The 24,930-nt window shown below is 49.6% G+C and overlaps 1 protein-coding gene across 2 annotated transcripts; it reads right to left on the reverse strand.

Annotated features, from left to right (window-relative positions):
- Positions 1-23: 23 nt before the first annotated feature.
- Positions 24-23,593, reverse strand: PLA2G4D (phospholipase A2 group IVD). Of its 2 annotated transcripts, XM_043472922.1 has the most exons (20): positions 23,471-23,593; positions 18,900-18,972; positions 18,568-18,704; positions 17,865-17,996; positions 17,167-17,207; positions 16,736-16,778; positions 15,403-15,457; positions 14,940-15,070; positions 13,907-14,017; positions 13,743-13,780; positions 13,428-13,563; positions 12,963-13,099; positions 11,142-11,364; positions 6,739-6,856; positions 6,143-6,280; positions 5,807-5,914; positions 5,484-5,681; positions 5,044-5,210; positions 4,198-4,384; positions 24-2,635 (listed from the first exon to the last, which is right to left on the reverse strand). In XM_043472922.1, exons 1-20 carry the CDS (start codon positions 23,513-23,515, stop codon positions 2,409-2,411), a joined length of 2,445 nt encoding a protein of 814 aa, XP_043328857.1. In that variant the 5' UTR covers positions 23,516-23,593; the 3' UTR covers positions 24-2,408. The 2 variants fall into 2 exon arrangements, with proteins under 2 accessions (XP_043328857.1, XP_043328858.1); XM_043472923.1 differs by lacking the exon at positions 24-2,635 and having other exon boundaries at positions 4,252-4,384; positions 5,044-5,181.
- Positions 23,594-24,930: the final 1,337 nt, after the last annotated feature.

Below are 24,930 nucleotides of genomic sequence, written 5' to 3' on the forward strand. Positions count from 1 at the left end.
CCAAAGACCCCCAGGAACACCACTGTAGTTGAACATATTTGAGTTTATTGGTACTTCTTGCAACCAATGAGATCACGCTCTATGGGGAACCATGGAGTGTCTCAGTAAGTGGGAAGTAGGAGGGCTTTATTGTAGGATTTGGGCTTGTGTGAGGTGATTTACAGTGTAAAATATTGATAAACAGAAACCTCAGAGTCAGGAGGCCAGACAAGGGAGCTTTCAGACTCTCCAGTAATGGCAGAGCCCAACAGGAAGAAGAAAGACTCTTTTCTGGAAAAGACTTAGCCAATGAAAAGTCATGGACTCTGTTTACTCAAGACTTCCCACTTTCCTTTTCTTCTCTGTAAAAGCAGTCTCCTTCCCTTCCATTAAAATGTCAGCCATTTGCTTTGCACAAATTGACAAGCTAATCCTAATATTCATATGGAAATTCAAGGGACCCTGAATAACCAGGACAATCTTGAAAAGGAAGAACCAAGTTATAGGACTCATAAAAGACTTGCTACAAAACTATGGTAATCAAGGCAGTACGATATCAGCATAAAGACAGACAAACAGATCCATGAAATAAAATCAGAATCCAGAAATAGACCGTCACATTTATAGCTAATTTATTTTCAACAAAGGTGTCAAGACAATACAATGGGAAAACAACAGCCTTTCCAACAAATGGTTTTGGAAGAATTGGATTTCCACTGGATATGCAAAGGAATGGAAATTGAACTACTACTTCACACATATACAAATATTAACTCAAAATGGATCAAAGACCTAACCCTAAAACTATAAAACCATTAGAAGAAAACATAGATGTAAATCTTCATGACCTTGGATTAGGCAATGGCTTTTTAAATATGACACCAAAAGCACAAGCAGTAAAAGAAAATAAAGATAAACTGGGAATCACCAAAATCCAAACCTGCTGTGCTTCAGAGGATAGCTTCAAGAAAGTGAAAAGACAGCCCCCGGACTGGGAGAAAAACTTTGCAAATCCTACATCAAATGAGAGAACACATAAAGAATTTTTCCAGTCCAACAAAGAGACAAATAATCCAATTAAAATAGGAAAATAGATCCAAATAGATACTTCTCTAAAGAAGATATACAAAAGGCCAAAAAGTATGTGAAAAACTTCTTAACATCGACATTACAAAAATGCATACAAGATACCACTTGACACTCACCAAGATAGTTATAATAATAAATAAAAGACAGACAATGACAAGAGTTGGCAAAGGTGTGGAGAAAGCAGAACCCTCATACAATGCTGACAGGAATGCAAAATGGTGCAGCTACTTTGGAAAATGGTCTGGCAGTTCCTCAAAAGATTAAGCAGAAAATTACCATATGACCCAATTTCACTCCTAGGTATATATGCAGGAGAATTAAAAACATTGTCCACACAAAAAATCTGTATATGAGTGTTCATGGCAGCATTATTTATAATAACCAAAAAAAGAAGAAGCAATCCAAATGTCCATCAACCCATGAATAAAGTGTGGTATACCTACACAATGGAGTATTATACAACCGCAAAAGGGATGAAGTTCTGACACCTGCTACAACATGGACAAATCTTGAAAATATTATGCTGAAAGAAAATTGACACAAAAGGCCACATATGTGTGACTGTATGATTCATATTGTATGATTCCATTATATTGTACGATTCCACACATACTGTATGATTCCACTTACATGAAGTGTTTAAGCAAATCTAAAGAAACAGAGAACAGATTAGGGGTTGCCTAGGGCTAGAGTGGGGGTGGTTTGAGGTTGACAGTTAAGGGGTAATGGGTTTCTTTGGGGTTAACGAAAATGTTCTCAAATTGATTGCAGTTTCTTAATATTGGGGTGGCCAAAATGTTTGGGGTTTTCCATAAGATGTTATAGAAAAATTTGAATGAACTTTTTGGTCAATCTAGTATATAGTAAAAGCCATTGCATGCATACTTCAGACGAATGAATTATATGGCATGTGGATCGTATCTCAATAATGGTGCTTTGAAATAGCAGAAACTGAGGAGGAGGAGGAACAAAGGCAGTAAGAGAAGCCTGTCAGGATGGACTGTGACTCCTGATACCTAGAGCCACCTCTCAGGCAGGCCCTTGCCCTGCCCGTCTGGTACCTCCAGCTTACACTGCAAATTCATGCTCTTCAGGCATGAGAAGGACTGCATGTGAATGTCTGGTTGGACCAGCTGTTTTCACACTGGCCTGGTGAGGAGTTTGTTTTCAGGTCCTCTCAAACCAGCTTTAAAGGTGAGGGAGAACTCTGGGTGGGACGCAGGCCCGAGAGAGCCCGGGAACTTCAGCCCCACAAGGGCTGTGCCCACTGTAGGTGGGCTGAGCCCCTGGCCCCTGGAGGGGTCAGTGAGGCCCTCAAAACCCGGGGCCCCTGAGAAGTCTCAAGTCTGCACCCTTGGAGGCCTGGCCTCTGGGGCCCGGTTCTTCAGAACGGTCCTCAAGGCCTGCAGGATGGTGTCCTGGCTGCTCCGTACATTGTAGTCACAGAGCTGCACCAGGCGGTCGAAGTCTTCCTCCTTGTAGGTCATGTTGAACATGGAATAGGGTGAGGAGACTCCAGTGAGATCTATCTGGCCGGCCGAGAGTTCTGCGGGGCCACGCTGGACACCTGCCCGGGGATGGGAGGGGGTTAGGCACAGGGCCCGGGGCACTGGGGCCTCCACAGCTGGCAGGACTGTTCCTGGCGGCTGGGCACAGGGCTGAGCTGCTTCCCACTGAAGGGGCTCCATGCTTTCCTCCCAGCCCTGTGTCCTCTGCCCAGAACTCTAACTGTGACTGGCAGGACGCTATGTGGAGATATGAAGCGTGCGCTGCTCCCCATACTTCCTCGCAGCGTTGCATGTCTTCCACCTCCTGATACCCATCTCAGCCTCAGGGATAAGGTGGAAGCAGCAGATAAAGTCCATTAGGTTAGTGAATGGTTTCTTAGAATTCATGATGGAAACAAACATCTGAAAACCAAAGAGTTTTTGCTTTGCAAGAAACAGTCTTTGTTGAGAAAGAAAGAGAATTCCAAGATACAGACTGAGCACATTAAGAGTAAAGCTGGGGCTTCCCTCTTGGCTCAGTGGTAAAGAATCTGCCTGCTAATGTAGTGGACATGGGTTTGATTCCGGGTCAGGGAAGATTCCACATGCTTTTGAGTAACTAAGCCCATGTACCACAACTACTGAAAGGCCCATGCTTCAAAACAAAAGAAACCACTGCAATGAGAGGCCTGAGCACTGCAACTAGAGAGTAGCAGCTCCTGTTGGCCACAACTAGAGAAAAGCCTGTGCAGCAATGCAGACCCAGGACAGTCAAAAATAAATAAAAATTATAAAAAACAAAACGAAAAGAGTAAAGCTGGGGAACTTCCTTGGCTTCCAGTGGCTAAGATTCCTTGCTCCTAATGCAGAGGGCACAGGTTTAATCCCTGGTCAGAGAACTAGATTCCACAAGCCATAACTGAGATCTGGCACAGCCAAATAAATAGAAAATGTTTTTTAAAAAGAGTAAAGCTGGAAGTTTCAGAATTATGGCGGGAACTGTTAATAGAAAGCCAAAAATATGTACAAAGGCAGAATTTGACATTCCCATCAAAAGGTCATAAAACTCTGACCAGTTGGTGGGAGGCAAGGGTTAGAGGGAATGTGATGAGAGTTCAGATTTCAGGCACCCTGGAGTAGAGACCCAGTTCCCTCAGAAAGGACCCCAGAATGGGCTGCAGCAGAATGATAGAGAGGCCAACTGTGAGCCCAGGCAGGCTTAGGGGAATCTAAGAGAGAGGGGACTGGGGTCTCTCTCTCCTAGCTGTCCAACCTGGGGAGCCATTAGAAAATCCTTCAACTGGTAGCAATTATGGAGGTGACAGTGTGGGGATTCCCACTTTCCGCTCCCGCCCCTCCCCCCCGGCCCACAGAGTAGGGAGCAGAGCCCAGGTGTAGTGAGCGGCATCAGGCTAGGGGAGGCCAGCGGAGCCTGGGGTCATGACAAAGACGCGCAGCCCAGTGACTTTGCAGGGATCTGGGCATGCGCCACAGGCCAGGGTTCTGCCATGTCCCACGCTGGGTCGGACAAGCTTAAGACTCTCCTCCCTCTGCTGGCCACAGGGGCACGGGAGAGCCCAGCTCAGTGCCTGTGCGGAGCAGACTGCCAGGCTCTTAGTAAGGGGAGGTGGGGCTGCCTCACCGGGGGCTGAGTGGTCCTTGAAGGAGGCGTTGACCAGTGGGAAGTGCAGCACGACAGGCGCGTCGGGGCAGGCGGGGTCTGAGAAGAGATGGCACTCCCGGGGCTGGCGTCGGTCCTTGGGGCTGGGCTCCACGCGGGGGAACGGCAGCCCCCGGGCCCGGAAGTCCAGCTCCGTCTGCTGCAGCACCTGGTGGGGCGGGGGGACCCAGAGAGAGCACCGACTACTTCCGGGTCATCCTATGTCAGCACTCTAGAAAATGCTAGTACAGCTCCAGCCCAAACGGACTGCTCAGGGCAACCTGGTTTTGTCCTCCTCGTGGCCCAGTCAAGCTAAGTGGTGCCTCAGAGGGAGGCGAAGGATCCAGGCGGTCTGCAGTATTGTTTGACTAGAATATTTAGGTGGGGTACAGTCCTAGCACCCCCATCCCCATTTGGGATTGCTGTTCTGGCTTATTCACTCTCAGAGCCTCAAGTAAGCCCCCGTAAAGGACCCACTTCTGTCTCTTGGCCCTACCCATCCCTTTCCCCAGAGTCCCCAGGGAGGCCCCAGGGGGATGGATGCAGACAGGCCAGGCTTTCCTCTCACCTCCGTCCAGCACTTCCTCTTGGGGCGGGCATGATGAGCTTCCTCCCACCCACACCCCCTGTCTACCTTTCCTGGGAGCCCAGAGCCCCAACTCCTCCGCAGCCCTTCCCAACCCTGGCAGGAGCCTGTGAGTCAGAGCCTGTCACTTCTCCCTCTCCTTGGCAACATAGAAAGTCTGGGTCAGTGGCCCTTTGCTCTCCCCTGGAGTGTGGCCTGGCTGGAGAGAGGGTCTGGGTTTCCCATGGGACAACCAGCAGTACCTCAAAGGGCGAGGATAGAGAGTAGTCGAAGGAGATTATGAGGTCCAGCCTGCGGCCTGGCCGGAACATGGCAGGACAGCTGGTGTTGATGAAGTAGCCAGCATCCACCAGGCAGAGCTGAGGCTCCTGCGGGGTCAGCTGGTTGGGAGAGGAGTCTGACTGGCAGTCTGATGCGGGAGGCAGCAATAGTCAGGGGCAGCCACTCAGATACAGACCAACCACTCTCCCACTTCATCCTGCATTTGCCTCCACATCTCCTTCTTACCTCTGTGTCAGTCCCTGAATGCATGTCATTCCGAGCCTTTGGTAAGACCTTCTCTAAGCCACACCCCAGAGGTGGATGCTGGGACCTCCCCAAGATCTCTGGCAGCCCCAGCCATGTCCATCTCCACCCAGGAGCCAAACCTTGTTACCTGGAGACACATGGCATTGGCCCTTACCTGCCCAGGTGGTGAAGGCTTTCTGGGCACAATAGTCCTTATGCATCTGGAGGCCCCGGAGGAAGTTGGAGCTGTGCTGATAGAGTGGTCGGCTGGTCAAGAAGCCTTTAAACATCTGGGCCAGTGCTGTTCCAGGCTGCATCCACAAGGTCTCTGGCCATGAGGAGTTTCCCGAGGAGGCAGGGGGCACCTCTGAGTCTAGAGAAACAGATATTGGTCCAGTGAGGGGCTTGGAAATGCCTGGCCCTGCCTGATCCCGACTGTGCTCCCATCCCGACCCTGCAGCATCAGAAGGGGAAGCAGTCTCACTCCAGGCTCCTTACCCAGGTCCCTGATCTTGTCCCGGATGTGCTGCCTCCAGGTGTCACCAGAGCTGGTGAAGTCGTACCAGGCGTCCAGCAAGTTCAGGGAGAAAATGTTGCTCCAGATACCTGCAGGCCAACCCCCCAAGAGAGTCAGCCTCAGCACTCTGCCCCCCAGTGGTCCCCACGCTTGAGTATGGATGGAGGAGAGGGGGAGCAGGCTGCCCCCACAAGGCCCTTCCCCACAACCCAATATCCGCCCTCACTAGGGGCTCTGCCCGGGACTGGGCACAGGGGTCACGATCAGAGAGGCCTGGCCAAGGGACATCCGGGGCCTTCAGAGTGACAACCCCTCACCTTCCAGAAAGCAGATCCGGGACTCAGGGAGCCTCTTCATCAGCCGCCCCATGAAGAACTCAGAGCCGAAGAGCTCAGGAGGGACAAAGGCTCCATACTTCAGGAACCCGACCTCGTAGGGGGAGAACTCGACCCACTCTGAGGGGGCAGGAGGGAGAGGCAGGAATGAGAGGACAGTCAGCTTGGGAGGAGGGGTAGATCTGACAAGGGCCAAAGACACAACCCCCCAGTAGGTCTCAGCCTCCTGCCGGCCTGACTGACTCTTGCGCTGACCCCTTCCCCACTCAGCCTTTTGTCTACATCCTCAACCACCACAGCCCTTGCCCCAGACGGAGAGCCCTGCTGCCTGGCCCATCAGCCCATCCACACCACCGTCCTTCCAGGAGGTGGGCCACCTGTGCATCATGAGTGTGTGTGTGTGTGTGTGTGTGTGTAAATCCCCCAGATACCTGGACTGCTATGGCCCCAGTAGTGTGTGTGTGTGTGTGTGTGTGTGTGTGTAAATCCCCCAGATACCTGGACTGCTATGGCCCCAGTAGTGTGTGTGTGTGTGTGTGTGTGTGTGTGTACGCAATGAACAGGACTGAGAATGGTACCCTTGAAGTCCAGTGTCTGCAGATCGTTCTGTTTGACACTCAGGCTCAAGAAGAGAGGCAGAGGGTTCTGGCCCTGCTCCAGCGCAGCTCTCTGTCCTGACAGCTTCTGATCCACCACCTGGGATGCAGGCATGAGGGCCAAAGTGAGGTTGGGAGTACCCTGGTGACAGGGTGGGGGTACAGGCTGGGGGGAAGAGCCTGGGGGTCTGGGTGGCATGGGTGGGCACATGATGCAATTCCCACTCCTGCCCCTGTGTTTGACCAGCCCCACATGCAGGGTTGCCATGTAGGGCCTTGCAGGTTGTGAGCTGCATATCTGCAGGCTGCCGTTCACATGGACCACAGTGCCAACAGTGACAGCCACCCCTGCATCCTATGGTGCCAGTGGCCCATCTTCATGAGTTAAAGGGTGGAGGGGCCGTGGATCCTCTGTCTCTCACCCCCACACACACCCCCGCCACACACACAGAGCTTTCTGGAAAGGACTCAGTAATCCCCCTTCAGTGTGCATTGTTAGCTTTGCCAGGGGCTGTCCCTTCTAGGTAAACCTGGACACAGTTCAACCTTTAGCACCTCCCAAACACTCTCCTGACATCCTCCCCTCCCCTCATCTCCTCTGTCCCTGTTTTGCACAGTATAAGCTGTACCCCACTCTTTATCCTTGCCTTCTATTTCCAGTTTTCCCTCCAATAGAACTCTGGCAAGGATTGTGGCTTGCCTTTTGGGGAAGCCTCCAATGAGCCTCACTGAATTCTAGTGGAACAGAAGGGTCTCCTTCTATCCTGGACCATGATGCAAATATGGCTCATCTCAAGCCTCGGCAAGGGTATTGGTGGTGGCTGCCTGGAGCCCCACCTGGGGAAGGATCCTGCCGCCACAGGCCCTGGGCTGTTTCTTGTGGATTGGTACGTGTACCATGAATGCACCATCTCTCTCGGCTCTCAGAGCTGTAAGGCTGAAGGTTGTCCCACTCAGCAGCTAGACCTAAGAGGTTCCCACCCTGCTGTATCAACCTCTATCATCAGATTTACTCAAAATGTGTGAGAAATACAGATAACTGGGTCTCTTCTGAGAATCAGCAGAAGCCACTTAGGAATTTGGCTTTTGTAAATCTTCCCAGGTGATTCTGATGATCAGCCAGGTGTGTATCTAGCCCAGCCCAATCAACGAGCAGTCCTGCTCTTGCACCGATGACAAAGCCTCAGCACACCCCATGTGCTTCCCTATCCCCACAGCCCTCTGACTGAAGCCCATGAGCTCTGGGGCCGTAATTACTGAACCTGTGTACCTCAACTACTGAAGCCCCCACATCTAGAGCATGTGCTCCTCAATAAGAGAAGCCACTGCAAGGAGAAGCCTGTACCTTGCAACAAAGAGTGGCCCCCCTCGCCACACCTAGAGAAAGCCCACACAAAGCAATGAAGACCCAGTGCAGTCACAAATAAAAATAAATAAAATAATAAAAAAAGAATTATTTTAAAAAGCACACAATCAAGGTGAGCTTTAAGAGCTAAAGCATGATGACTAAGGAAAAAAAGAAAATATTTGAAAAACATTCATATTGGGACAAGATTTTTAAAACTGCACGGGTGCTTATTCTAAGGGATGCGCTGTCATTCAATAATACCACAAGCATTTTTATTCTTGTGAGCAATAATAAAGACCAATTAAGTTTGTCCTTTTAAAAATGACTACAAACTACATAACACCATGCATTAAGTCATTACTGGAGGATCAAATGGTAATTAAATATGTCTTCTTTATAGCCTAGGATCAAAATGCACTTTCTAGTACCTCAAAAAGTGAGCTGTTAAAACAAGCTTTCCCTACCTATAATAATTAATTGTTGCCACCAGGCAGAAAAGTCAGTTAATAAAACACTGCACCCTCAAAACCAAACATGAACTTAAACAGTAGAGCCAAAGAATACATAGGATATAGTAATAAAATAAAAATGTTTCAAGTAATTATGTTGATTTTATAAATTCCGTGCAATTTCAACAAAAATCCCAACAATATATATCATGAGACTGGGTTGGCTGATTCTATTATGTATGTAGAAGGGCAAAGCACCAAAAGTAGCCAAGATAATTCTGAGATCCAAGGTGGGGATAAATTTGCCCAATCAGAAACTGAGATTAATCACAAAGGTAGTTACTAAACCAGTGCAGGATGGGCACCAGGATCAAGATCGAGCCCCATTAGAATGGAATAAAGTGGTCAGGAAAAGTCCCACGAATGTATGAGTTACTGTAGATTCATGCTGACACATGACAGAAGTAGCAATGTAGATCATTGAGGATAATAAGTGATATTGGGGAAGTCTGCTATCCATGTGGAAAAAAATAAAATTGAATTCCTACTCACATAATACCTGAAGATAAATTCTGGGTAGATTAAAGCCCTAACTGTGAAAAATAAAGATATAAATCTCATGTAAGAATATACATAAAGATATTTCATAACTTTAGGGGAGGAAAAGATTTCTCAAGGAAACTCTAAAAGTACAAACCATAAAGGAAAAGAATGATACATTGGACTATATTGAAACCATGCATCAAAGTCTATTAGAACTGGTAATGATTAATATCCTGAATTTATAAGGAATTCCTATAATATAATGTTTAAAAGGTGAATTAACTAGAAAAGGATTTGAGTAGATAATCAATGTAAGAGTAAGCCCCAATGACAAATATACTTGAAAATGTTGCCTCATTAAAAATCAAAGAAATGGAAAGGTACAATAAAATTTCCTTTCACGCCCATAAAATGGACAAACATTTAAAAGTGAGAAGAGCATGTAGAGAAAAAGAAACTATAATACACTGGTAGTGAGAGTGTGAATTAACACAACCCTTTTGGAGAACAATTTGGCAATAGCTTAGAAAAGTTGAAGATACACTACCCAATGGCCTAACAATTCCACTACTGGGTATGTATCTTCAAGGCTTAGAGAATCTTGAACACATGGGCACAAGGAGACTTGTATAAAACCATTGTGCAATTAATATTACATTTTCCTTAAGGATATATATATTTTAATAAAAGTATATGTAATAAAGGTGGATCTAAGAAAGTAGAAAGGTTTGTAAGATATTATGTTATGTATAATATAAAGTATACAGGTTACAGATATGTATGTGATAATAAATTCGGGATGGTGGTTAACTCTGGGGGTTGGAGGAAAATGGGGCTAGAGGGGGACAGGGAGCTTTGGCTCTTTCTGTAACATTTCATGTCTTAGGCTGATTAGTGAGATCCTGCATATTCCTTATATTATTCTTTATGCTTTATGTATTTTCTTAGGTCTGAAAATTATTGTAAAAAACACTTATTAGGATTTTATAATAAATATTTTTACCTAATAAAAAATAAGAATGGTTGGTAATTTCCAAATAGCATTTTGCTTGCCAACAAGAACAAAATTTAAAGAAAAAATTTAAAACAAATTCACTTTTTGGTCCTTTACATGATAATCATTTTTGGTCAAATGCCTGATATCCAAAGATAAGAAAGGTAAGAATCTTTCCTCTGCTAGTATATTTGATAGTACTTTTTTGTTACACATATTAAAATACTTTTTGTGTTTTAGTCACTTCAAAAGCTTTAAGAGGAACTATAAGGGGTAAAACAACAAAAAACAATTTCACAATTTTTTTGTGAAAAAAAAAAAAAGAAAACAATCCTGATTTTCATCATTGTATCAGTTAATGTAAGATCCAGAAGTTGACTTACTAAGCTTTTTTTTTTTCTTTTTTTAAAGAAGTAAGATATAAAAAAAATTTATATGCTCAGTTTTGTCTTAATGGTGTTAGGATCACAGTAAAGAAATAAATTTGCTGACACTTGATGCTTACCCTGTGCCAAGGAACCAGCAGTGCTCAGAACAATCCTGTGAGGTAAGTACTATTTTCATTCTCATTGTACATTTGAGAAAACTGAGGCACAGAGAGGTTAAGTAACTTGCCTAAGGACACATAGCTAGTAAGAGGCCCTAGAATTAGAATCCAGGAAATATGGCTCCACAGTCTATGCTTTTAACACTACCATGAAGTGAAGGAGAATACATTTCATGTTACAGTATAAATAAAAAGCTGTTCCAAAAATCTCACTGACTCAAACACAATGCTTAACTGACTTTGGCGCTAACTGGTCCCAAGCTCTTGGGAGATCCAGAAATTTCTGTTTCATGGGTAATTAATTGAAGAATAACCTGACTCAAAAAGTCAGCATTCCAGAGTTGGCAGACACTGAGGTACAGAGGTATGGCTCTTCCCATATCCTTGAACAGTGTACTGGCCTTTCTTTCCCGACAGGAAAGGCACACGGGCCTCAGCCAGCTGCAGGGCTACCCCGCCCCACCAGTGCACACGCCCTCCACCTCACGCGCACAGGTGTCCTACCCGACCGTGCAGCATGAACTCCAGCACCAGACCCCACAGGTCCACGAAAGTCGTGGTGTGGCCCTGCTCAGCCCGCTGCGCCAGCTCCCGGTGGTAGCTCGCCAGGCAATCAGGAGAGAAGGCCTCCAGCTTACTCTTGGCCAGGTGCTCCCGGACATGACTGATGGGTCCCTTGAGGTCCTTCTGCGACCACTCAGGGTCCCCATACAGATGGGCCATTGTCCTGAGAAAACAAAGGAATGTTACAGTAGTAGACCAAGGCTCAGCATGGTTGCTGCAACTCCAGTTTCCATTCTCTGACCTCCCAGCTTGTGGTTCCTGCCACCAAACCCTGCCTGTCTGGGAGCTGTCTCAGGGTTTTCTCTCCTTGGTTGGCACTGTTCAATATAGAGTGTGAGCCACATATGTAATTTACATTTTCCTAGTGACCACATTTTCAAAAAGTAAAAAGAGACCCCCAAAAATTAATTTTAACAGTATATTTCATTTAATTCAGTATCTAAACATTATCATTACAGCATGTAATCAATATTTAAATTAATATAAATTTATATTTTTTCAAACTGTTTTTCAAAATTTGCTGCACATTTAATAACGCATCTCAATTTGGACTAGCCACATTTCATGTGATCAGCAACCACATGTAGCTGGTGGCTACTGTACAGCTATAGGCCCTACTCCCATTTCTATATGTCCTGAAGTCCTTTAAGACACTGCTTGTCACCTAAACCCCTCTGAGGAGTTTACTCATCTTTTACTCCTTAAAGTCACATTTCAATAAGACTCAAAGGAATGAATCTCCAACAGTGAGAAGTCTCACTTCATCATAGGCAGAGTGGGGTACCAGGAGGCAATGCTACCTTTAGGTAAAATAACATCTTGTGACCTACATTTTCTCATCTATACAATAGGGTTGTGAGAGCTGCATGATAAAAAAGGCTGAGCGCCAAAGAATTGATGCCTTCAAGATGTGGTGCTGGAGAAGACTCTTGAGAGTCCCTTTGACAGCGAGGAGATCAAACCAGTCAGTCCTAAGGGAAATCAACGCTGAATATTCACTGGAAGGACTGATGCTGAAGATAAAGTTCCAATACTTTGGCCACCTGGCTCGAAGAGCCGACTCATTAGAAAAGACCCTGATGCTGGGAAAGATTGAAGGCAGGAGGAGGAGGAGATGACAGAGGATGGGATGGTTGGATGTCATCACAGACTCAATGGACATGAGTTTGAGCAAACTCCAGGAAATAGTGAAGGACAGGGAGCCTGGCGTGCTGCAGTTCATGGGGTCCAAATAGTCGGACACGACTGAGCGACTGAACCACAATAGGGACAATAAGGGAGACTACCGCAGAGAGTGTTGTGAGGATACAATGAGGTAACAACCATTAAAGGAAAAAGAGCTACCAATTTGGAGTTCCTGATATGTGTCAGATATGTTAAGTGCTTCACTTGGGCTGTCCCACTCTAATCCTATCGGGTATGTGCTGTTATTACCCCCATTTTGGAGATGAGTCAACTGAGAATCAGAGGAAATAAGTTGCTCAGAGTCACTTAGTCAGTAAATAGTGTTGCCGAAACTCAAAGCCAGCTCTTTCCAGATCAGCCAACCTATGCCTATTCAGTAGCATGGAAAGGATGTCCTGCCATGCCTGACTCATGGCAGGACCTCTGATTGTCTATTTCCTCCCTTTTGAGAAAGCCATTTGGCATCCATCAGCCCATACCACTTGGCTTCCCCACAAAAAGGGTCCCATTGATGTCCTCTCCGTTTCCCCCTGGAGCCTGATCATCTCTGCTCTTCCAAGTCCCAAGGCCCCTCACCATGTAGAGCCTGAGATGCCACTGAAGTAGGTCACACAGTCCAGAAGGCCCAGCTTCTGCAGGGCCAACAGGTGGCCGTAGAGAGAGGTCATGGCCCGGGCGCCTCCTCCTGTGGCCATGATGCCTACGACAGGGACCTGGGTTGCACACAGAGACAGGTTGGCTTAACAAGGACAGGGGTGGAGTGGCCCCCTGCCCCCAGGGATGGGACCTAGTGGGCAGGGCCTAAAGGGTTCAGGATTAGAGCCAGCACCTGCTTCTCCCCAGCAAGTAACAGCTCTCAGCCCTGGACAGGTCCCCAAAGAGAGTGTCCCCAAAGAGAGCTTCCCCACACCCAATATCTGTCCCCCACATGCCTATCCCCCAGCCTCTGCGACTCAAGTATCTGGAGAGGGCACAGCAGTCAGGAAGTCCCTTAGGGCCAGTGCAAGGTATCTGCACCCACGTCCCCCTACCCCCACAAACCTCATCTTCCTGCAGGTCTCTATCCAGCTGTAGGGCCTGCTTCAGGGCCTTGGCCACCACCTGCTTCCTCCTGCTCAGGAAGGCTCTTTCCTCCGCACATAGATCAAAGCCCAGATGTACGGCCAGCTCCTCAGGGCTGGGGCGGTATAGGAGTCAAGGGTCAGGGGGCACCTGCATAGCTCAGCCACTGGTTGGTGAAGCCCACAATGACTGCCGAATAAACTCCCTGCTCCCAACTCCCAAGACTATTCTTTATACCACTCTCCCCGACCCCTGTGACTACCCCTGTCTTCCACAGATATGGATGGCCCTTACCAGCTCTCAGCCTTGAGCTGCAGCTTCACTCCTGGGGCCTGAAATCAGAGCAAGAGACCCTACTCAGGATGCCCTAGACCCTGAGGGGAGTGTGGGTATCCCCTGGGGGACTTCGGCTCCCCCATCTTTGTTCTGACACTTCCCATCTAGCTGAGGCCACTTACGTTTGTAGCAGGAACATCAACGGTCACCTCCTTCCCCATGGCCAAGGACCTCAGGGGCACAGTGAGGTGCCCACCTGAGTTGCCTGAGTCCCAGCCACTGCTTTTAGAGCTCTGGAAGAAAACTTTTGTTCACTCATTCATTTACTCAACAAATCCTTACTGTGTATCTAGACAGTGATCCAGACAGATATAAGCCCCCCTCTGATAATAAAAAAAGTAATTACAATATTTATAATTATTGTAGTTATAATAATTACACAAATAACAGCTAACTGAATTATTTTGCTATATACCTGAAACTAGCACAATATTGTAAACCAACTATACTTCAATTATTATTCAATTAATAATAATTATAATAGCTTATATTTTTTAGTATATCAATGGCTAAGAGTTATTTATTATTCTAACTGAATCATATGCATGAATCTACAAAAGAACAGGTAACAAACTGATGTTAGTAAGTATTGTAAAGGAAATAAGCAATGTGATGTGACAAAGTAACCAAAGGGCTCTATGAAGTCTACTTAAGATGGGAGGATCAAAGAGGACCTCTGGAGAGATGCCATTTGAGCTGAGATCTAACAGAGCAGGAAGAGGAGGAAGAAGAGGAGTAGGCAGCCTTGGAAAGAGACAGGGGGACAAGAAAGCACTTGGGGTGCTGGAAAAGCAAGAAGAGACAATCATGGCTGGAGCATCATGAATGAGGGAACATGGAAGAAAATGAGTCAGCAGAGGTGTGTAGGGGTCAGGTTATGTAAGGCCTGTGGACACAGACATGGGATTTTATTCTAAGAGCATTGTTGGAGGAGCCATTAGAGACTTTAAACAAAGACTGACATGACACACCCCCATGCCCAACCTAGGCCCTTGGCCATCCTCCCTATGTGCCAAGGGCATAGTGCCTAACTGGGGGAGGCTGATAAGGCCACAGGTACCTCACCTTGGCAGGGGCATGGCCAGAGAGAGGCCTGCAGCAGCTAGAGCTGGCCCAAGGCTGGGGTTGGCAGGTAGCTCCAGAGCCAAGACCTACCTTCAGGCACCCACTCAGCTCGGCCTCTTGCGCTGCCATGTAGTGGAAGCAGAAGGCAGAGGCTGTACCCAGGGCAGATGTCTGCGTGTCCTCATAAGAGCCCTTCAGCACCAGCTCCAGCTCGTCCTGGTCTAGGGAGAGAGAGGGCAGACTAGCACAAGGAAACAAAAACCCAGAACCCCAGCTAGGATCCAGGAAACCAGCAGTATTGCCCAAGACGTGGGGAGGCCGAGTGGCTGGACCATGGCAGACAGCATTCTGGAAAGAGCTCTCCCACAACCCCAGTGGGACTCCCACCTCCCGTGATGTGCCTTCCCCCAGTTCAGCGGGACTCTAATGCCCAGAGGAGCTCCGTTGCCCTTGTGCTGTGTGGGCAACCTCCCGCTGTGCAGGTTCCCCAGCCACCCCCGTCCACCCCCCACATTCCAGGCAGAGGCCAGACCTTGTCCTGAGCAGGTCTCACCTGCAGCCACAGCCTTGCTGACGACATGGACATCCAGGCGCGACAGCTCTCGGGCCTGGGGCAGACCACATTGTGGACAGGGCACTCTGCACGGGAAGCTGAGGTCCCCTCAACCTCACCCCCGGAGTCCCACTATCCCAAATCCACTGCACCCAGAACCAGAAGTGGAACCGGATGCAGAGACCTCTCACCCTACCTCTGGTCCCGGAGCAGCCAGGAAAGCCCCGTCTCCACCCAGCCTCCCAGCCTCCTACATTTGCCAAACTTCTGACATCTCCGAAAGCCCCCCAACCCTCAGGCCCAGTCCTTTCTTCTCTTTCTCTGCAGACTCAACCTGGAGGAGACATTCTATTATAACTGCTCCCAAATAGTATTATGCAACCTGCCAGTCCACAGGATGATGGACTGGGTCAGAGAAGCAAAGCCTTAACATTTTAGCCACTGAAACACCTGACTGCCGTCCAGTCGACTGCCCTGCCAAGAGAGTCTGCTGCGTTCTCTCTGTAACGCCTGCCAGCTGGAGCCCACAGCCCACTGCCCTCTCTTGCAGAACTGCTACATTCACAGCATGCCACTGGGCTCCAACACCTCGTGAAAGACAGCTGCCACAGGTGTGGCTCTTTTCAGGGTATTTGAAAAAGTAATACTAGCCCATCAAACAGACACTCGTAGGACCCCAAGGGTGGGTGCTCACTTCAGTTCTAAACTCCAGTGGCCTGACTCACCACAGGCCGGGCCTGGCCTGGCTCCCAGGTCAGGGCTGTATTGCCGATTGGGAGCTTTGCTTTGAGTAGAAAGTTTCTCATCATTGCTCACCACCCATCCCTGTCCACTGCAGCTCTGTGAGCTTGCTGTGTTTCTGGAGAGGGGAGGAGCTGGTTGACCCCTGACTCTATCTCAGGGCTCCCAGCTTGGAAGCACGCCACACTGGAAAGCCCCTCTGAGGTTCATTACCTGAATTTTCGCAGCCTGAGCCTACTGGCCTGGCCTGCCAGTCTTCGTCGCCACCTTCAGGGCTAATAACTATGAACTCATTACACATGACTAAGCACCATCAGCCTAAAATTCCCCGAAAGCTCCCTCAGAACTCCTCTCAGCAGAGCCTCGGCCTCCCCTCTCTCCAAGTGCCCTTGAGGCCCTTCCAAGCCCTGCAACCCAGGTGACCACTTAGCAGGAAGGCCAGGAAGTCTTACTGCAAAGTCCTGTCCTCGCCTCACCCCTTCTGGCCCACCCTCTAACCCCTACCCTCCACCTCTACCCTGGTGTCTGTTTTGGGTCCCTCCCTCAGCCTCCTTGCTTCCTGTTCCCACACAGGTGTGGGGAAGGTGGTTACCACAAGCACGTTGTTGGTGATGAGGTTTTCCGGGCGGTCTGACCTGGAAAAATCAAACCATCCAGAGTGCAGTCTTGCAAAGGCCAATGTTTCCTGTGCTGACATCCCCCTCCCAGCTCGGGCTGCACCCAGATGGGGCCTCCTTGAGTGACAAGGAATGTTCTCTGAGTCCTGGATATGATTCTTCGGGGTGTGGGGAAATGCTTCTGAAGAGCGGAAGGTGGGGAGGGAGGGGGAGAGTGGGGCAGAGAAAATACCACCTTCCTCATTTCATTTCTCTAATAGGGTCCCCTCACCCTGACTGGCAGGGGTGGGAGATGAGGAACAACACATCTGTACTGGACAGACCAATGGGAAGATCTGGATCAAGGATATTTTCCTCAGGAGAGCCTTGTACTGAGACACTCCCTGGGCTGGGTGGTAGCACTCACATTTTCTCAATCAGGAACTCCACGTCCAGCTCCTCCGGTCCCTGAAATTAAAGATGAACCAGTTGCCAACATGCCCACATGTCTTTGGAGTTGGCACAGCTCCAGTACGTGTGTCGTCTCATCATCTCAAGCCACCTCCAAGGGAGGCACGGTGTTACAACAGCTCCATTTTACAGATGAGGAAATCGAGTCTTAGGGAAAAATGGGCTACCTGCCCAGATTACCCACAGCTGGCAAGGCTGAAGGGGAAGACGAGGGACACAAGCCTAAAGAGGCTTGAAGATGCCAAGGGTCCATTTCATCTTCCTCTCAAGGGGGACCAACCCCAGAACTCTGCTTTCCACGCCCCCAGGCTTTGCCTGCTGCAGAAAGAGGACAGACCATCACGCAGGCCTTGGGAGGGTCAGAGTGGTGAGCAGGAGTGATGAGCCCGCACCCCCTGAAGAGCTGGGCACACCCAGCTGTGTTTGTGGTACATGAGGAAGTTTTCACATCATCCCAAACCTTCCTTCCCTGTAGAAGACTAGAATCCTTCATTAAGTGATTCAGCTGATAATAGTCAAGTTAAGCCTCCTCCTTTCCTATTAAAATATGAAAATCTCTGGGAAGGGCCTGGCAGCATCTCAATAGACAGGAGAAACTACGCAACTTCCTCAGCCTGGAGCTGAGAGGTGGGGCCGGTAGGGACCCCCACCCACCTGGGCACGCAGGGAGAAGGTCTTCCGGAGCAGCCTTCCAGGGAGGAGATCAGAGACATCATAGAGAACCTTGAACCAGGCGTCATCCTGCGTGACTGTGTCCTCATCATAGAGGGTCAGCTCCAGAATGTTCTAGGGACCCGAGAACAACAACTTAGCACGTTATTAACTCATAGTGTGGCTCACAACTGTTGAGCCCTCACTTGATGCCGAGGGCAAGAAAAGATTATTATGCCTTCACGCTTTTTACTTCAAAATAAAAATAAAGGTAAAGCCTGAAAGTGGTTAAAGGAAATCAGCAAAGTTCTTAACTTACCCCTGTTAATTTTTGTTTTTATAAGAAATTAAATTCTTTCAAAGAGTTTCCCCCATCCCAGTTCCAAGCCTGCTTTGCTGGTTCCCTAAGGCACGGTAGGTCCCAGGCACTTACTGGGAGTCTTCCATGCATGATCTCATTTAACCTCAAACAACCCAGTCAGGAGGGCTCTTATGCTTCCACTCCATGGACTGGCTTAGGGAGGACCATCACCTTGTCATTCACGTATCCTCTCGCATACAGCGCATCTAGGCTGGAGCACACAGACACCCCATTCCCCAGGGTCTCTGCCTGAGCCCCACAGAAAGGTGTGCTCCACCCCAAAACATTCATGTGTGCGGTACAACCTGTCCCCAGGTGGGTGGCCAGGGATACCCTGACCTTTACCTTGACCTGACTCTGGATCAGGAAAGTGAAGGTCTCGTTCCACACAGGATGACTGGAGTTGGTAACTGTTTTGGTCTTAAACTTCGTTCCAGGTGCGGTTGGCAGCTGTAGGACCACATAGGGGTCTGCCTCGCTCACTGCCAACATCAAGGGAGCCATTGTGAGAGAGAATTCCTCACATCACTCTCCAGGGGGCCTCACCAGGTTCCTCCCAAGATCCCTGCAGCCACTCTGGGCAGCCCGGCCCAGCCCAGCCCCTAGGCACTTGCCTGGGCCTTTCCCATAGGACCCGGCAACCCCACCTCCCCAGAGCCCAATTCACAGTTACTCACACAGGTCAGCCCAGCCCAGGCCCCGTGCCTCCAGGACCCTCACGGTGAGCCGCCAGCAGGTAGAGGCCTCCCTCTGGAGAGAAATAGACCTCTGAGTCCCTCCTGCTCAGGCACAAGCCCCACTGATCAGTACCTGAGATGCTTACTGATGCTGCCAGGCGTTGTAGGGCCAAACAGCCTTTGCCTAGCACTGCCCTTGGGGCCATGGCTGTCAGAGAATGGCAGACCTCAAAGTGGGTAGAATTTGAGAGAACCCTTCCCTTCAGGGGCAGGATTGCACAGTATAGGGAAGAATGCAGGAAATGAAGGGCCAGGGGATGCCCACCTTACTGGACATGTCAGTTTGGGGTCAACCACCCCCAGAGCTCCCAGGAGGGCAGCCCCTTGGTGAAGCATGTGGCCTGGCTGCCCAGTGTCCCCCCAGCCCTCTGGAAAGGAAGTGGGCATGTGACTCCAGGAGGCTGAGTCCCAGGGGCCCAGTGCTCCCTCATGGCCTCAGGTACCAACCCTTTCTTGGGTGTGAATTGGGAAATTCCAAGAGCATCAGGCTGTTACCGTGTGCAGGGGGCAAAATGTATTAAGATGACGTGTGTTTGTCACTCAGTAGTGTCTGTTTGTGACCCATGGACCTTAGCCTGCCAGTCTCCTCTGTTCATGAAATTCTCCAGACAAGAATACTGGAGTGGGTTGCTGGTTCCTGTTCCAGTTAAGATGAGTGTGAGGCTATATCAGCCCACAGACAAGCCCAATGAGTTGGGAAAAGAAACTGAAAGGGCAGAAGCTCCGAGGGGCCAAGAAGATGAGCAGAAGGAGGTGGCAGGAAGAAAAGCAGAGGGCAGGTGGGGTGTGGCTGAGTCCTGCCCAGGGACAGGGCCCTTTTGGGGGGGTGGGGGCGGGTATCCTCAAACTCCTACTGCTGAGGTCCTTGGCACTGCTGGGATCTAGGGGGCCACTGGGTTTTTGTTCTTCCTGAGGCCCCGCTGGGTAGTTTTTCCTGGGCACCCTGCACACGTTTCTTATGATAAGACCCTGCCATCTGAGGCAGAGGTGACACCGTGCTTGCAGGGTCAGGAGACAGCGCTGTGATGAAACCAAAGCTCTTTCCTGTGCTGCATCCTCCCACCGCCAGTCCTGCTTCTGTGCATGTGATCTGAAAGTCTTGGCTCCTGCCAGGAATCATCTCTGCCCTGCATAGGTGCTCCCTGCCCAGGGCTGGCTCAGCGTCCACAGGACAGGCTCTCCATGCCCCACAGAGAGGCTTAAAGGACAATGGGCCACAGCAAAGTCAATCAGGCTTGTGCCCCTGGGTCCTCAATCCTCCCTGTCCTGTGGCTTCTGGCTGAATGTCTTTGTCACCCCAGTCAGTTCTCTGGCAGAGCACACGTGACCCTCCCAGCAAGGTAGACTGGTTTCTCCCTTCTTGGGGATTAGTGGCAGCAGTGACATCCACAGGCCGTAAGCCAGAGGTTGTAATTGACAGGGATTTAGTGACTTTTTAGACACCTGGCTCCATTTCCTCCCCACACGAATTCCATCACCATCCACCATGGAGAAGGTGCAGGTTGGGACCTTGGTTCCTGTGAGGAGTTGTGCTCCAATGCCCACTCCACCCTGGGGAGAGGCAGAGGCAGCCCCAGGCCCCCCGATTCTCAGGGCCACAGCCTGTGGGCTGCTCTGAAGCCACTTGGGGCCACTAAGAAGCATCCCAATTGCTTGCTTTCCAGCCAGCCACCCTGCCCAATTTGGATGTTGCTGCCCATTTTCCCCTCTGGTCATTGAGAACCTCTCAACCTCAGAAAGCCCACCATTCCCTGGAGCATCTCTTTCCTAGGGTGAAACTCCATTCTCTTCACCTCTAAGAGTGTCACTAATACAGCATCTGGAGGACGGGCTGTGACAGTCACTACAATGACTGGTCATTGCTGGGGTAGGAGAACAGAGTGATCAACGCAGGTGTCCAGCTAGATTATCTGGATCCAAACTGCTTACTTGCTGTGTGACCCAGGACAAGTTACTAAACTTCTCGGTGCCTCTGTTTCCTCATTGTAGTGGGACTAATAACAGTATCAACCTGACACAGTGTTTTCAGGCTGAATGTGTTAATGCCTGTAGAATGCTTAGCAAAAAAGTAAGCAGTTTCTAGACAATTGTTCTTATTACTATTTACTAAGTACTTGTTATGTTTATGTTTCTAGGTGCTATACTAAGCATACTACATGTTCAAACTCAGTTTATTCTCCTGACAGTTTGTAAGATAGTTCTCTCATTTCACAGATAAGAGGATTGAGACTCAGCAAGGTTGACTTGCTCTAGGTCACAGAGATAGTAAGTGACATGGTGATTTTGTCACTGTCATGTCTGATTCTTGCGACCCCATGGACTGTAGGTAGCCCGCTAAGCTCCTCTGTCCATGGGGTTCTCCAGGCAAGAATACTGGAGTGGGTTGCTATTTCCTTCTCCAAGGGATCTTCGTGACCCAGGAATTGAACCTGGGTCTCCTACACTGCAGGCAGTTTCTTTACCAACCGAGCTACCCGGGAATCCCCTGGTAAGTAAGTGACATAGTTAGGATTCAAACCCAGGCCTTCAAGACCAAAGCTCACAATCCATAAGAAGGTTCTTAGGACTTTGCTTCTTTGTAAAACCATGCAGATTTCCCCCTCTGCCCTGTGGATATCTCAACATTAGCATTTCATAGATGCGTTTTAGACAAATAGGGTCATTGAGCCAACTAATATGTTAATTAATAGAAGTCTTTTCTCTGAAGAGTTCTGGGGCTTCACCTTCCCTGTTGAAAGACCCTCCCTCCTGGACTACTTCATTCACTAAAGACTGACAATGGACGTTTGTGGAGGATCTCCTGAAAGGCCTCCTGGCCCAGATTCCTGTAGCATCCTGGGAGTGCCTCCTTACTGAAAGTCCTAGACACCCTCTCTCCCCCTGCACGGTGACCCCAGGGCCTCCTCCATGGCTCAGTGCTGGCCCTGCTCAAGGGAGAATGAGGAGCGCTGGAGTCCCCAGACCGGGGTACAGAGGACCTATGACAATGAGGTCTTCAGTTGGGAGAGACAAATGAGCAGGCTGCCTTTTCTCCCTGCCGGCACCCAGTAACCTGCCTATGGGAGGCTGGGGAGACCGGGAGTGAGAGCTGCAGGCACAGCTTCCAGCCCTGAACCTTCTGAATCAGGCTGAGATGATGCTCCCAAACCACACAATTGGCCCATCCCAGAGCAAGTCCTGGATGCCCCGGCCTGCCCCACCAGCCACACTTCTGCTGCCAAGGCAGGCTCCAGTTTCCCCTTCCAGCAGTTGAGAGGTGGGGTGAGGCTGCTGCTGAGGCTTGTCTGCCCCTGGAGCCAACTTGAAGGCCTTGGGGATTCAGCCAGTCCCAGGACCGTCAAATAAGATGCTTCCCAGGTGTGTTGGTAAAATCAGGCTCCCAGGGCCTCTGAGCCAATTTTGCCCCTGGGCCGGGCCTAGAGAAGGCAAGCGTGGAAGAGAATGATGTCCAGCCTTCTCCAGGGAGACGAAGAGGAAAGTGGATGCTTCGGACACCTCCACAGCTGGGTCCTGGGGCACAGGTTCCTATTGGAGCCCAGCCCCTCCACCTTCCTGATCCTGCAGCCTTGAGTTCCCCTTAGCCCACATCAGGGCATTTCCACTAATGTCTGCCTTGGGAAGGGTCCTCCAGATCTCAGGCTGACATGGGCTGGGACAGCAGGTGTCCTGTGATAGAAGGGTCCCCCTCTGTCTTCTCCAGGAGTCCCTGGTGCCTGGCCTGCTCCAAATAAATCTTCAGAAGCATCAGGCTGGAACTGCTTACCTAGCTGCCACTCAGGCCTGGATCTCAGGGCCAAGCTCCAGAAGCCTGGCCAGCTCTTAAGTGAGATAAATGCCCCCGGATAGTGAGCTTGGCATCCTTCATGGCCACTGGCTGGGGCAGCAAGGGAGACCTGAGGAGCCAGTCCTTCTGGCCTGGGTCTGTGGCCAAGATTGAAGAGTCTGGGCTGAGGGAAAGCACCAGTGGGGTAAGAGCAAGCAGTCTGTAGGCCTCTTTGGCCTGGTTGCAGCTTCATAGCTCTAGGGCCTGGAAAATAATTTGAGGGTGGGGATTTGAGATGGCATATCTCCTGAGATGCACAGGGTGGTTCCTGGGTTCTAGCCGGATCCAGGAATTCCACTGCCTGCAGTAGTAGGCTGTGGACCTGGTGGGGTCTCCTTCTGTGACACACAGCCAACATGTTCTCTGATGTGGTGTGTGAGCCTTCGGAGGAAGGAAGGGGTGGGGCTCTAAGGGGCTGCCTGGTCGTTCACGGTGGACTCTGGTCTCCTGGGGCTTACTTCTATGGCTGTTAATCACCCATCCCACCCACTCATTATCCCTAAACACAGATTCCCTCACCTTCTGCCTTCCTCCTTCAGTCTCTGCCTAGGTAGAGACCCTAGGTCTAGGACCCTGCCCCTCCCCAGAGACCAGAATCACCTTGGTTTCAGCTGTGTCAAGCTTTTAGATGCACCCTGGCTCCAAGCCCTGCCCTGAGTGATGCCAACAGGCTTGGTGGCGTTATTACCTGGTGAGGATGGCCAGGTGGTCCCCTAGGTGTCAGTCTCTCCATGCCGACCCTTTGGCTCCACTCCAGGCCCAGCCAGGATGCCAGCTCCCTGGCTGGCTGGCAGCAACTGCTCCAGTGGGATGGGACTGACTGTGAACCTACCAGCCTCGAGGAGCAATGATCCTATAGGGTGACCGGGCCCCACCTCCAGGTCACTCCCTCAGCCCAGCACCTTCTCCTCTTCCTCTGAAGCCTGAGTCAACTCTCTTCTCCAGAAACTTCTGGCAGGGCTCCAGAACCTGCAGGTGAAGCATCCCTTCCAGACCTGGGGTGTCAGGATACCAGAGAGGGGGCAGGCAAGCAGCCAGGAGGCTAGGAGTAGCAAAAGGGCAGCCCCAGAGGCAGGCGCTGAGCAGACTCTGGCAACCTAGCTGCAGGGGGCTCTGGACTCTGGTCCTAGACCTCTTATCCCTTCCATGCAGCTGGTTCTAGAGACAGTTCACTCCTCTCAGGGACTGTAAGTAGACAAAATATGGGAGACCCCTGTAGATTAAAGATTACTCAAGAAAGCAGATCTGCTTAACCACAAAACCAAGCAGGCTTGCTTAGCAGCAAAACCAGGCGGCAGAAGCACAAGGCAGGCCCCCAAACAATAAAACAACGGTGGCTTGAGACCTGCATCCTGCCCAGTGAGCTCAGTAAGTTAATGACCCCTAGGACATGCTTTCTGTTCTGCACGCATAAAAAACAATAACTTGGGCACCTAGTTAGGGACAGGAAAGGGAGGGACAAGAAGACTAACAGGTAGGGACAAGAAAACTCCCCTGCTCAACCTGGAGGAGCAGCTGATGATGAAAGCATGGCATCTATTCAAGAATGAGGAATAAAATGGTGTTCTCTCCCTTCCCACTTTTCCTTTGAATGTGAAACTGTAGCCCACTAAGTTCTCCAGGGCATCACCTCTCAACCATTTGCTTGTAAGCCTTGTAAGTGTCCTATTCCAACATGTGCATGCACGCTCAGTCATGTCTGACTCTTTGTGACCCCACGGACTGTAGCCCACCAGGCTCCTCTGTCCATGGGATTTCCCAGGCAAGAATGCTGGAGTGGGTTGCCATTTCCTTCTCCAGGGGATGTTCCTGACCCAGGGATTGAAGCCGTGTCTCTTATGTCTCTGCATTGGCAAGAAGATTCTTTAACCACTGAGCCACCTGGGAAGCCCCTCTTCTAATAAATTGTTCTTATCTATCACTTTCTCTCCTGCTGAATTCTTCTCTACTCTGAGACATAAAGGACTATGGTACTAGAGTTCTTGGGAGCCCCCTAAAGGACACCAAATGGTTTCACTAGGAGTTTAGAGGAATTTCTGTTAAAATTCAATGGCAAGCTTTGTAGTAAAGGTAAGAGACCAATCAGAAAACTCTTAGATTATGAATATGATAGAAAAAAGCTTTGTGAAGTACCTGTTAAACTATTCA

This window comes from Cervus canadensis, chromosome 6 (genome assembly GCF_019320065.1).
Source record: "Cervus canadensis isolate Bull #8, Minnesota chromosome 6, ASM1932006v1, whole genome shotgun sequence".
Taxonomy (NCBI): domain Eukaryota; kingdom Metazoa; phylum Chordata; class Mammalia; order Artiodactyla; family Cervidae; genus Cervus; species Cervus canadensis.

Coding starts and splice junctions, on each gene's coding strand:
- PLA2G4D (XM_043472922.1), bottom strand. CDS start 23,515: ATGGAGAGACTGACACCTAGGGGACCACCTGGCCATCCTCACCAG. Junction 13,564..13,742: donor CAGCTCAAGGCTGAGAGCTG/GTAAGGGCCATC, acceptor ATACCGCCCCAG/CCCTGAGGAGCTGGCCGTAC. Junction 5,682..5,806: donor GGACAAGATCAGGGACCTGG/GTAAGGAGCCTG, acceptor CTGTTTCTCTAG/ACTCAGAGGTGCCCCCTGCC.